This window comes from Periplaneta americana, chromosome 15, assembly GCF_040183065.1.
Source record: "Periplaneta americana isolate PAMFEO1 chromosome 15, P.americana_PAMFEO1_priV1, whole genome shotgun sequence".
Classification (NCBI taxonomy): Eukaryota; Metazoa; Arthropoda; class Insecta; order Blattodea; family Blattidae; genus Periplaneta; species Periplaneta americana.
The window spans coordinates 85,556,192-85,568,725 of NC_091131.1; the positions used below are offsets into that span (position 1 = coordinate 85,556,192).

The window sequence follows — 12,534 nt, forward strand, 5'->3', positions numbered from 1 at the left end:
TATTTTTCGGATCTTAAAAATGTCTAATTTTATTAGTTCTAGCTTTTCTTGGGTAATGAAAATTATTTCCCATGTGATATTACTCCTCAGATCATAAAAGAAGGCAATTATTACATTTAATTGTTCTTTATTTCTACATAGTATAGTTCATTCATTCATACAAATGCAGTTAAAATTAAATTAAATTCTTTAGATAGATGGCAGGACTGCAACTTGAAAATGAGTCAGAGTCCTGTCATTTATCCACAATATGTGGAACCTGAAGCGCGCACGCGCGCGCACACACACACACACACAAAATTCTTTAAGGGACAAAGCACACATACTGTCACTCGAATATTGTAGTTAAGAAACTAGTAATAGGCCTATTACATACCTGGAAGTTGATCAATCCAAAGAAGTTCATTCGTACAAAAGGATTTCTACGAGACCACACATAAACCAACATGATGGTGAAAGCTTGACCAAGAAATAACAGATTTACAAAGAATGCAAAAATCTACGGGTACTGGTCAAGGAAAATGATTTATAAAATAAATGCAGAATCAATACTGTAAATGAGCTAATTTCAAAATAAACCATATATTCTTCATTAACTGAAAAAAGAAAAATTTTGTCACTCTAAATCATAAACACATACTAACGCTGTTTCTCAGAGTAGTGCACATTTTATGCTTCTAATGAAGCGCCACATTCTAAAAAAATTTTAAATAAGTCTGTTTCATTTTTTCCTATACATGGCCCACTTTCTCTCTCTATCTTGTAACTTAACTCTCTTGTAAGGAGGTAAGGGATATAGAAGTGCATAGGAAGCGTTTTGCACATAGCCCAGGCTATTAATATTTTCTCTTGCCTTCTGCTTTCAGATCATTTGATCAATTTATAAAAGATCATTAGTATAAAATCGATCTCCTCTCATTGTAATTTGCATGGAAATGAAATAGCAGATGCCCTGGCAAAAAAGATACAACAATAATACAGAAATAAAACCTGGCATTTTCTTTCCATTATATAAAATAAATTTCATTTAATCCAGAAGAAAGAAAATAGAGAACAAAATTAAAGATAAATCATGGGAAGTATGAGTAATATAAGCATCACGAAAATTTGCTGTCACTTTGTTTAGAATGGTGATAGGCCATGACTGTTTATCAAGTAATCTACACAGAATAGGAATACAGTGAAACCTTCATTTACAGACATCGAAGGGACGTAACAATCTGGCCGCATCTGGGAGGTGTCCTTAATTGGAAGGGTGGCTCCCCAATCTAACAGTAAATTTATAATATGCATTGTGTATCCCTTCACGCTTTAAATGAAATGTATGACTGTAGTTTAATTCTAAACACAGTCTACTGTACTACAGTGAATTCTTTGCAACTTTGAACTACAGTAGATAAGACCGAAAGAGGAAAATTTTGTTCTATGTCTACAGTTATGCAGTACTGTAATTTACAGTTTTCAAATTAACCTTTACGTTCAGATGCCATGTCTCTAGAAACAGTACAACTGATTGAAGTGAAAAGACTAATCCTATTAACCATATCATGTGTCAAATACAATTTCACGATCGCGGAAACCTTGGGCCCATCAGACAGGTTAAATTTTATGATTTTGTTTATCCACCCGCTTCCAGCTAACAAGGGGGTTGCTGGCTGGGCTAGTGGTAGCCTACGAGACCTTTATTGTCTTCTTTCATGTTAAAGAATTTCTGTACAGTTCTCAAAACTAAATTTTCCATTTTTGTAACACATTATATCTTGAAATCCAAGTTTTGTTCGTAGTCAGGAGGTAAAGCAAGCTTTAGGACTGTGAAACAGCTTCTGTGTCCGTGTCTGATAGTGTCCATAAACGAAAGTTAAATTCATCATTATTTCTATATTATTTCAGTTGGGACATAAAAATCTGTCTGCATATGAGGAGTGTCCATATCTTGGGGGGTGTCCGTAAGGAGAGGTTCCACTGTATTCAGGGGCGTAGCATCCATGGATGTGGGAGATGTGTTACATACCCTGCAATTTCCTTCAAGGTGACTCTGAATTATGAATTATAATATTGTAACATATAATCGTTTTCGGACAGATCAAGATTTCCCAGAATGTTTGATTTTGAATTCGCACTATGTTTTAATCACCTTGAACAGAAGGCACGACCATTAGTAAGAATTATACTGTAACTCTATGGGCACGGCCCGCTTGATGTTTAAAAACACTTCGCAACGTCTCAATGACATCTGTCGTCAGCCCGAGGAAACTCGTGCAGTGAGCATGCTCGTGACCCCGGGGATGTATAGCGTTGTAATACATATTGTCGTATAGTCATGCTTGTGTTATAATATTATTTCCAGTGACTTATAAAAGAATGATGGGTGAGTTATTTGTTCCAAAATGTTACTCTTTTCATTTGTAAACACTGAAGAATGTTTTGAAAGCTTAATTGTTTAGTATTGAAATAAATTATTTAGGTTAAGATCTTTGTGTTACGCGCTTATGGGCTCAAGATATGTACACTGACAATATACATCCAAGAGGTCACGTAGTGAGTGAAAGGGAAATTGTTTCGTGTTCATTGTCGCAATGCATCAAATATAGAAACAAATTGTTGTATAATCGACAAATTGAAGGTAAGGAGCTTCCAGACTTTAACGTCCTGTGAAAAAGAAGACTTAATTAAAGCAGGCCCTTCAAAACCAGTACTGAATATCACTACGAACATAAAAAAAGTGTGTAAGACATTTTAATGTAAAGATTTATGAAAGTGAGTCGTGGCTGTGAGGTTGTAAGACTTTAAACAAACTGTTTTACTGGTCTTGTCTTCTCTTTTCTAATGAAAAAGTCCGTTTGAAATACCAATGGCTATGAAGATTTAAATAATATTTATAAGGCAGCCAAGAAACATAATTGTTTTTGTAACCATATAATATTTGAAAAAAAAAAAAAAAAAGACTAAAAATGTTCGGGGAAACTCCAAGGAGAGCCACTGGCGTAACTTGGTCGGCTAAGGTGCTTGCTTGCCGATCCAGAGTTGCAATCGGGCATGGGTTCGATTCCCGCTTGTGCTGATTACCTGGTTGGGATTTTTCCGAGGTTTTCCCCAACCTAAGCTAAATGTCAGGTAATCTACAGCGAATCCTCGGCCTCATCTCGCCAAATATCATTTCACTATCACCAACTTCATCAACGTTAAATAACCTCGTAGTTGATACAGCGTCGTTATATAACCAAGTAAAAAAACTCCAAGGATAGTAAACGTGAGTTTATTCATTTTATTTTTACTGCATAGTCCTAAACTAAGTTTATTAAAACACTTTTCAGTGTGTCTATTATTTGTCGATGTTTTACTAGGTACGTAATATACTTGTAAATTTGTATTAGCAAGGAAGATATATGCAGTGTTTATACTACATGATACAATTGTATTCGGTATATACGCTATGCTGGATACAGATATGGGAAATTCCATTTTCAAACTATATTAACTGGGTTACATACCCCAGTCTGAAAACCAGGCTACGCCACTGACTGTATTCAATACATCTTCCTGTATCCTATGCCACACCAATAAAAAAATGAACATGAACATCTTAAAAGATGTGTAGCAGTAGAGGAAGAAGATACCCTGATGCAAAAGTATTGGAGTGCAAGAAGACTATTGGCATCATTACTAAACATCTAGACATTGGACATACACAAGCATGAATACACACCTATATACAGGGCGTTTCAGAATTCAACCGAAGAAATTTATCTGGTTATAGAGAGGTTATAGACAAGCAATTTGATATAAGGAACCCAGGGTCTCCGACGAAAAATAACGGAGTTATCACTCGTTACATTTGATACTCATATTTCAGTATTAAATAAAATAGAGAAGCTGTGAAATGGTAGGCGATGGTTTCAGACCTTATTAGGGATTGCATGAAGCCCAACTGTTAAGAACTAATCAACCGCATTTTCAAAATTTAGCCTTCACAGAAATTATTGGCAAATAATGAGATAGCATGCCACTGCATTGCTTAGTTCACCCTCATTCGTTTTCATTATTGTACCGGTACCTATTTTAGAGTAAACTTATTGAGATGAGGCTTTGGTACAACGGACAATGCATCAGATCTCAAGTCGAAAGGTAGTATGTTCGGGTCTGATTATGGTAGTTCTTTTTAATCAAAAGACCTCTTATTTTATTAATGAAATATTTGAATTCTTTCTTTTCTGGATCACCGAAATACATATTGTAGTATTTATTTATTATGCTTCCGGCAAGAGTATACTGTGTAGTACTAGCCATTGGTTCATTACAGCTCACTTGAGATCAAGTCAGTCTTATTGGACTCCTATGGAGTCAGTTAGGTGTTTCTTAGAAAAACGCTGGTGTTTGGTTGCAAATGTGACGAGTGCATGACATTTTTGTCCCATTTTAATATTTAAGTTGTATGAAATTCGTTGTACGTAGTTTCTAATGGTTAAACCTGAATAATTTTATTAATAAACGTCAGAAAAAGTACTTAATTTGTTACAGGAAAATACTGTACTTAATACTGTTGCTTTGAACAATTCCTGTAACTTGTTTTCCACTGACAGTGAGTAGTGAAAGAATAATTTGTTTTCCTTTATTAAAGTATATGTACATATTGTTCTGTACAGTAATTCCTAAATATTGCTTACTTCCTCTTCTATGGAAGACGAAAAAGAAATTTCTTTCTATTCTCATTTAACCATTTTGTTAAGATATTTTCTATTAAACAGAATACTGATATGCACAATTTATGTAAACTACAAGTTGATTGATAAACATACTGTGATTTATCCATAGTAATGGATATACATTTCCAAACTACATTCCTTCTTCACCTTTCTAAACAATTATTGTCATTATTACGTACATTACAAAATAAAGTGTTGCCTTTTTAATGTTACAACACTAGTTTAAAATTACATGCTTTAAATAAAAAAAAAATTAATTGAACTTTCGACCTCATTCTCTGACAGAGAAACCATCTACAATATTTACTGCTTGTGCCACAGAGACATAGCAATATTGTATCTGTCACATTGTCAAATATATCGCTGTGCCACGTGCAGGCGTACTGGCCCAAAAAATATTTTACACCATTATGTGCGAGTTTGAACCCACAGGCCTCTGGTTCCCTATCTCAAAATACTATACTTACTTAGGATCCTTCTACAACCTCTTAAATTTCTTCGGTTGTATTCTGAAACATCCTATATACCTTCTATTTATGGATTTTTTTTTGGCACTGAAAATTTTTTTTTTAGATTACAATTTGGTTTTCAAATTCGTGTCAATGCATGAGAAAAGGTTTTAACAGCACTGCTCTATTTTTTAAAATATAATTTGACTTTCCATTTTTATTACCTAGCTACTAGAATGGCTGTGGAAGAAAGGAATATGATGACAAAGTTACTTGCTTCCACATAGTATACCCTAGGAGCAATCAAATGCCAGAGTAACAATTAACAAGCAAGGAAAGTCTCAATGTAAGCAACAATCTGCACTTTCTATGCAAAACGCTTATAGTCAGCATTCTCTAATGCAGTGTTTTTCAACCTTTTTCAACACGTTTGGCACACTAAAGTTGTTAATTCAAAATCCCGTGGCACATACATATAACTTAATCTAAGCCAGTGATTTCTAACTAGGGGAGAAATTTTTTCATAAAAATACGTAAAATACAACATTTTTTTAAGGTTGGTCCATAGTGACGCTTATGGTGGAAGAGATCGCAGTTGGAGTTTTTCTCAGGGTTCTCTCGTTTCCTCATATTAGACATCTACATTATTCCATCAACATTCCTCCATTCAGCTATCATTCCATTGCATTCTCTGAACACCGGCTGGCAATGTGTGGAGGGGGCTGCATGCTAGGATCCTGGGTATGCAGCGAACTTTAGTGTAGTCAGCCAGAGTGAATTTAGAAATATAACTAGCTTAAGGGTCAGCACAATAGATCTAATAACGTTGCAGTGATGAGTCGTAGTGCTCTCTCCCTTAAATTCAATTCAACGTTAGTAAGACATTCTAACTTTACTGATCTCTGCAATCTAGGCATTTAGTACAACTACTTTTGTTAAATCAGAAAAAAATTAAGGAAATCCATTGTATGTTAAGGCAGATTCAAAATTTAAATAAGACCGTAGTTCCCCAATGGATCCTAGCCCATTGTGGAATATATATAGTAATGAGAAATCTGATCTGTTGGCCAAGAAAGGAACTAAAATAAAAGTAAAGAAAAACTACATTTTTCATACGAGTCCATAAAATGAGTTATCAAAAGGAAAATTAACAGCAATCATCACATTAATTCTCCAAGTGAATATCAAAATTCAAGATGGAACAATTCACTACAAGATTTAAAATCCATTCCTGATCTACCACGAAAATCTGCTGTGGCCATGTTCAGACTAATTACAGGACATGATTGTCTTACAAAACATCTACATCGAATCAGCTTATTGGACTCTGCTAAATGTTTATTGTGCAATAAAGAAGATGCTATGGACATGGAACATCTAAAAATCTGTGAATCTCTGGAGCATTTATGGACCTTATATCTAAATATTGGGAAGCAAGAAAGAGAATGACATTTAATATCACTCACGCACCCCCCCTCCCCCCAACCTTTAGAAAGGCTGACCAATCATTCCTTTCCAGTGCCTTCTGTCTCCAGCCCTTTATCCTTACTTTAGTTAGCTCACTCTGGACATATCTTCTAACCATCGTGGTTTAGGCCTTCCACTTCTCCTTTCACTACCTAGTTTTGCATCTAATACTATTTTGGGTATTCGGTTACTGTTCATCCTGATTATGTAGGCCAGCCACTACAATCTTCTGATTATAATATTAGCATTATAATTGTACGCCTAAACAGGCCTGCCTACTATCCACAATGATACTTGAGTAAAGGATACAATCATACAAATTCCTCCAAAAAGGAACATCATCACAAAGTCGGCAGTACGTCCTCGGAATGAACCTTCTTCCAGCATGCGACAATAACGATACGTAAATATCATATTGAAGAAAAAGTTGAAACCTACTGTTCCAAAGAACAGAAAAGTTGTTACTAGCCGCCATAGCTGAAACATATTTAGAACATTTTATAAATGATTATTAATTACTGAAAACTTACATACAAAGTACTCAACTTTATAGATTAAAAAAGATTAACTACATTCTACAAAAAATGTTGGAGATAAGCTTTGGCATTTCATAAAGCCTTATTTGTATAGTTTCCTTTCTGTGAACCTGTTCTCCAACTCCCCAGAAAGAAGTATCTTCCCACATTACATACGGGAGAGAAAACGCATTAAATCATTTAAACCTTTTCACGTTCCTTAGCTTCACGTCACTTAGATATTCCCTCAACCAACCCACTAACCATGTCATATACCTTGGTCTCATATCACTTAACCATCCCTCATTTAATCCATCTAAACCACAGCGAAATGCAAATCAGACCTATGTCGTGTGTGGTGTGGAGATATCAAAGATTGGCTGAGATATGACAGTGATTACATACAAAACTGCCTTTCATATGGTGTGTATATTGAGAAAAACGAGGGTTGAGGTAGCTCCACTGATTTTGGAAGTGAAAATGGTCGAATTTATAAGGGATTTCTTGTGGAGATGAATTTCAAAAGTTAAAGATTTCATAGGGAAATATTTGAAGACAAGAAAATTGTTCGGAAATGTAGTAAATTATGTGTGAAATGAGAGGTGCATAATAATGGAAGTGCAAACGTTGTGATTTCTAGTGAAGGAAAGGAATGCAGGAACATAAAACACACAATACTATCAATACTATGTAATGTGAAGCAAGGAAAGTAGAATAGAAGGTACCTGGACACCAGCAACACACCCCACTGCTTGTGATGTCTCTGCAGGCAAGGCTGGGACTTATAACATGTCTCATACTATGGAAAACAATACACCGAAGATACTTATGGCACTCATAAAAAAGACCATTTTGTTCCCAAACAATTTTTCATTTATTGTGGGCTATTTAGAGATTGTAGAACATTGTTAAAATTCTTATTTCTTTAAAATGGAGATATGAAAACAATAGAGAATGACTGTCTAAGGAAAATACAGTAGCATGCAAATTAATCCGAACAAGACATATTTTTACATTTTTTGTCATTGTTGGCCTCACAGACATTAAATCCAGACGTTTGAGATGGGCAGGGCATGTAGCATGTATGGGCGAATCCAGAAATGCATATAGAGTGTTAGTTGAGAGACCGGAGAGAAAAAGACCTTTGGGGAGGCCGAGGCATAGATGGGAGGATAATATTAAAATGGATTTGAGGGAAGTGGGATATGATGATAGAGATTGGATTAATCTTGCACAGGATAGGGACCGATGGCGGGCTTATGTGAGGGCGGCAATGAACCTTCGAGTTCCTTAAAAGCCATTTGTAAGTAAGTAAGTAAGTTGGCCTCACAGCTGCTCATACCGCTTTAATTGACATCTGTAGTAAATGTAATTCCATTGTTGAAGGTCTGTCATTATTTTTTTTATAATATATGTGATATTTTGCCTGTCGTTTTGTACTTATAAGCATTTCAGTTGTGTTGAAGACTTAATATTGCAATCCTGTGTACATTCTGTCGTCTTCACAAATGGATACAACTCCACGAAAACGGTCTAAAATTGCGAATATTCACGTCACAACAGTGTGGCGTAGGCTTTTGGAAGCTGGACGAAGGGCTCGTAAGCCTATTAAGAAGTAACTGCTAACCCCTGTTATGTGCAAAAAACGCTTAATGTGGGCAAAATTACATCATCACTGGACAGTGAATGACTGGAAGAATGTACTTTTTTCCGATGAGTCTCATTTCGAGGTCCACGGCCACCGTGTTTCTTACGTACGGAAAGGATCCAAAAAAGTAACAGCAGCTCATCTCCAACAAGCACCCACATACCCCCCTAAAGTAATGTTTTGGGGTTGTTTTACACATGAAGGGCCTGGAGCATTAATACCTATCAAGGGAATGATGAATTTTGACAAATATATTCACTTATTGGAAACCAGAATCGTACCCCAGCTGCAAAAATCATTTCCGGATGGCAGAGGTGTGTTCCAACAAGACCTGGCACCATACCATATGTCTCGAAAAACTACAGAATTCTTCAACATATTCAGGTACTCCCCTGGCCAGGCAACTCATCCGACATCAACCCCATTGAGAACTTGTGGTCAATTTGCAAAAGAAGAATGCAAAAAATGGATTGTTCTACAAAGGAGAAGATGATTTCTGCCCTCATTGGTGTATGGTTTCGCGATGAAGAAATGAAGAATATTTGTGGGAAATTAGTGGAATCCATGCCAAATCATCTCAGAGCTGTTATTAGGAACAAGGGAGGCCACATAGATTACTGAGGTATGTCTTAGATCCTTTTTTTATCCCGTTTGAGTGTTTTTGCATAAGTAATTACGTTGTTTGAATTAATTTGCACGCTACTGTATGTCATTGTGCTCACATTACACAGGTGGTGATTTTCTTAATTTTCTTCGCTGTTTTACAGCTAATTGTAGACGATTTACTTTCTGTCCTTGTCGACGTTTGTTGAGAGCTTTCATGATGATCGAGTTCTGGATTACATCGTTCTGCATTTCAAAACTTATTTTCTGTTGTTTTCAATCTGATCGGCGATTCTAAACGGATTTTTTGTGCTGAATTCGAAAATAATCTCCATTTTTCCCCATCACGTCAGGTTTTCAGACAATTCATGAATAACTAGAAATGAAATTATTGCTTTGTGAAACATCATAAAAATTATTTTCAACAAGAATTTTGTGGGAAAAACTAGGCCATAATTTGCTATTTGCCACTAATTAATCATTAATTAATATTAATTAATAATTATAAACACTTTCATAACCTCACCTCAATATTGCACTTCAAATTTTCTCCTCTTTGACCTCTTCGCATGTTGTTCAGAGCAGTCCCTTTTTAATATCCAGCAATAGTCCGCAATGTTTCCATTATGAAGCAAAACATCTTTAAGACTTTTCTGAGAAGAATCTATGAAGAACCTTCACTCTTTGGAATTATAGTTTATGTTACAAAATTTTAAGACGGCAATGATGTCTTGGCAATACACTAAATTTTCTTCTTCAGCAAGAGAAGGGCCAAGTTCTTTCTCACGATGCCTGTACCATGAAAAATATGTACCTTGAGCCAATACTTCCTTTTCTTTTAACCTAGAACCTAATAGTTCTGCTGATTCTTTATGCAAATTTAAGTCCCTCACTAAATCATTAAGCTCACTTTGATTAAAACATCTATCATCACCAGTATTGTCTGGTTCATAAGTATGATCCACTGGAGATTCAGTTTTAGTGCTACTGGATGCAGATGGCAATGTATCTGATTCAGGGGGTAGCGGAACGGGAATATCAGGACCATGAGGTACGGCCCGAATGGCAGAGGGAATGTTAGGATATAGAATCTCTTTCTTGTTTTTAGCAGTATATCCAGCTACCTGAACTGTACAAAAATAACAATTGTCTCCATGATTTGTAGATTCCCTCCAAATCATGGGGATACCAAAGGGCAATGACTTCCTTTTTCCATTTTTCCAACTCCTCAATGCTTCAACACAACTACGACATACTTTGTGAGGGCACTAGGATTTGTCCTGGTCTCCTAACTTAATGCCAAAATATTGAAAGTAAGTATTCTTTACAAAAGCTGTTATATTCTGTCTCTGTTTTACTAACGTATATGACCCACATATATAGCAAAACAAATTTGAATCATTAACACAACTACATTTCGACATTTCTATGAAACAACACTATTATGTTAGGCCTATACTCTCGAGAAAAATGAGAACTCACACACTTCACTTTTACAAGACAACCAACACAAAACTGAACCTCTAATTTTAAAACAACTTTTAAAAGGGGATAGGTTTATTATCTCAGTAAGGAAATCTGTAGCCTCATAAGCTCGATTGCACTTCCATAAATAAATATATATACAGGGACCCTATGTTATTTCTCTAATTCATTGTTAGTTTTAATAGCAATCTCTAAGAGTAAATAATAATAAGAAGAAGTGCACAATGTGCATATAGTTAGTAACTTAATTACGATTCACAAAATTTTGTTAATGACACTGTTCTACGTTCGCACGTCGCTGCATGGTATCTGTCGCAAATGTCTCCACAGAGCTTACATACACAGTGATCATTCGGCTGGTGGTATTTTTCGACGCTACATAGCTTGAAGTGAAACCCATGGACTGCGAATCGCGTCATCACATGTCTCAGTTCGTAGTTGGCCTTCTTCCATTCTGTGTTCATCATTGCGTCCGTGGCGTAGAACTCCATACATATATCTGCTCTCTTTGCCTTTAGTTCCTGGAGTAGGTCGTCATATGCCTTTGTAGATGTCAGTAGCAGTTGATATCTCAGATCTTCGATGTAGAAAGATTCCTTGGACAATACGTAGGTAAGACGTGATGGGGTGTATTTGGATAGACATAATGCTTTCTTCAGGAATGTCGCTTTGACTCTCTCGATGTCTGCTAGATTGTTTTTCCTTAGGTGTTCCCATATTAAATCTATTCCATATGTTATTATGGGTGTGATTTTGAGCTCGAAAAGCTTCATTGCTGTCGACAGGGATATCTTATGTAGGTTTTTTATTCCGTTCATGGCTATCACTGCTGCTGCTGCTCTTTCCTTTACATGCAATGTGTATACATTGCCCTGCGTCTGCATGGTGATCCCTAGATATTTGAAGTGTGGGACTCTTGTCAGTGGTTCCGTTCCATACATTATGACGTCGTTAACTGCTGCTCTACCCCCTTTCCTGAACGTCATTGTGACTGTCTTCTTTTCGTTTGGGAGTAGCTCGTTTTTGTTTGCCCATTCTTTAAGGTGATTGAATGCTGTCTGAAGGTCTTCTATGTCTGTGGATAGAATCACCATGTAATCCGCATAAGCGTAAATTTTGACATTGTCTGCTTCAATGTCTTCGTAGACATCTGATGTTGCTATGTTGAATAGCAGTGGGCTTAGCGGATCGCCCTGTAGCACTCCATTTGTCTGTTCCAGTGGCTGAGATCTGTCGATATTGTCGTCAATTTGCACATAGTTGCTTTCCATGATGTTCCTTAATAGTCTTGTGATGTAGTTCTTTCCAGTGATGTTCCCTAGTTTATCTATAAGTATTGTTCTGTTCACAAGATCGAAAGCCTTTGTATAGTCTATAAAGACTGCATGTAGTTTCCCATTTTGCTTATTTAATGCTTCTTCTATGTGTTCCTGGAGGCACATCACCGCCTGAAGCATTGACTTCCCTTTTGTGAACCCGAACTGCACTTCTGGTATTGCATCTTCTGTGAGCTTGTATAGTCTTTTCGTTATTAGGCTTGTCAGTATCTTAAATGGTGCGCATTCCAGGGCTATGCTCCTGTATGAATTTGGGTCACTTATATTACCTTTGCCTTTGTACAGGACTTTTAGTGTTGCACACCTCCAGTTCTCTGGAATTTTTCC

General features: G+C 36.3%; 1 protein-coding gene across 1 annotated transcript in view; it reads right to left on the reverse strand.

Moving 5' to 3' along the window:
• The window catches only part of Der-2 (Derlin 2), a 29,892-nt gene that overhangs the window by 14,660 nt on the left and 2,698 nt on the right, over positions 1-12,534 (reverse strand). Inside the window, exons 3-4 of the mRNA XM_069847779.1 lie at positions 6,929-7,096; positions 377-499 (exon numbers count right to left, since the gene is read on the reverse strand). Coding sequence (XP_069703880.1) covers positions 377-499; positions 6,929-7,096 — 291 coding nt within the window. The remainder of the gene's footprint in view (positions 1-376; positions 500-6,928; positions 7,097-12,534) is intronic.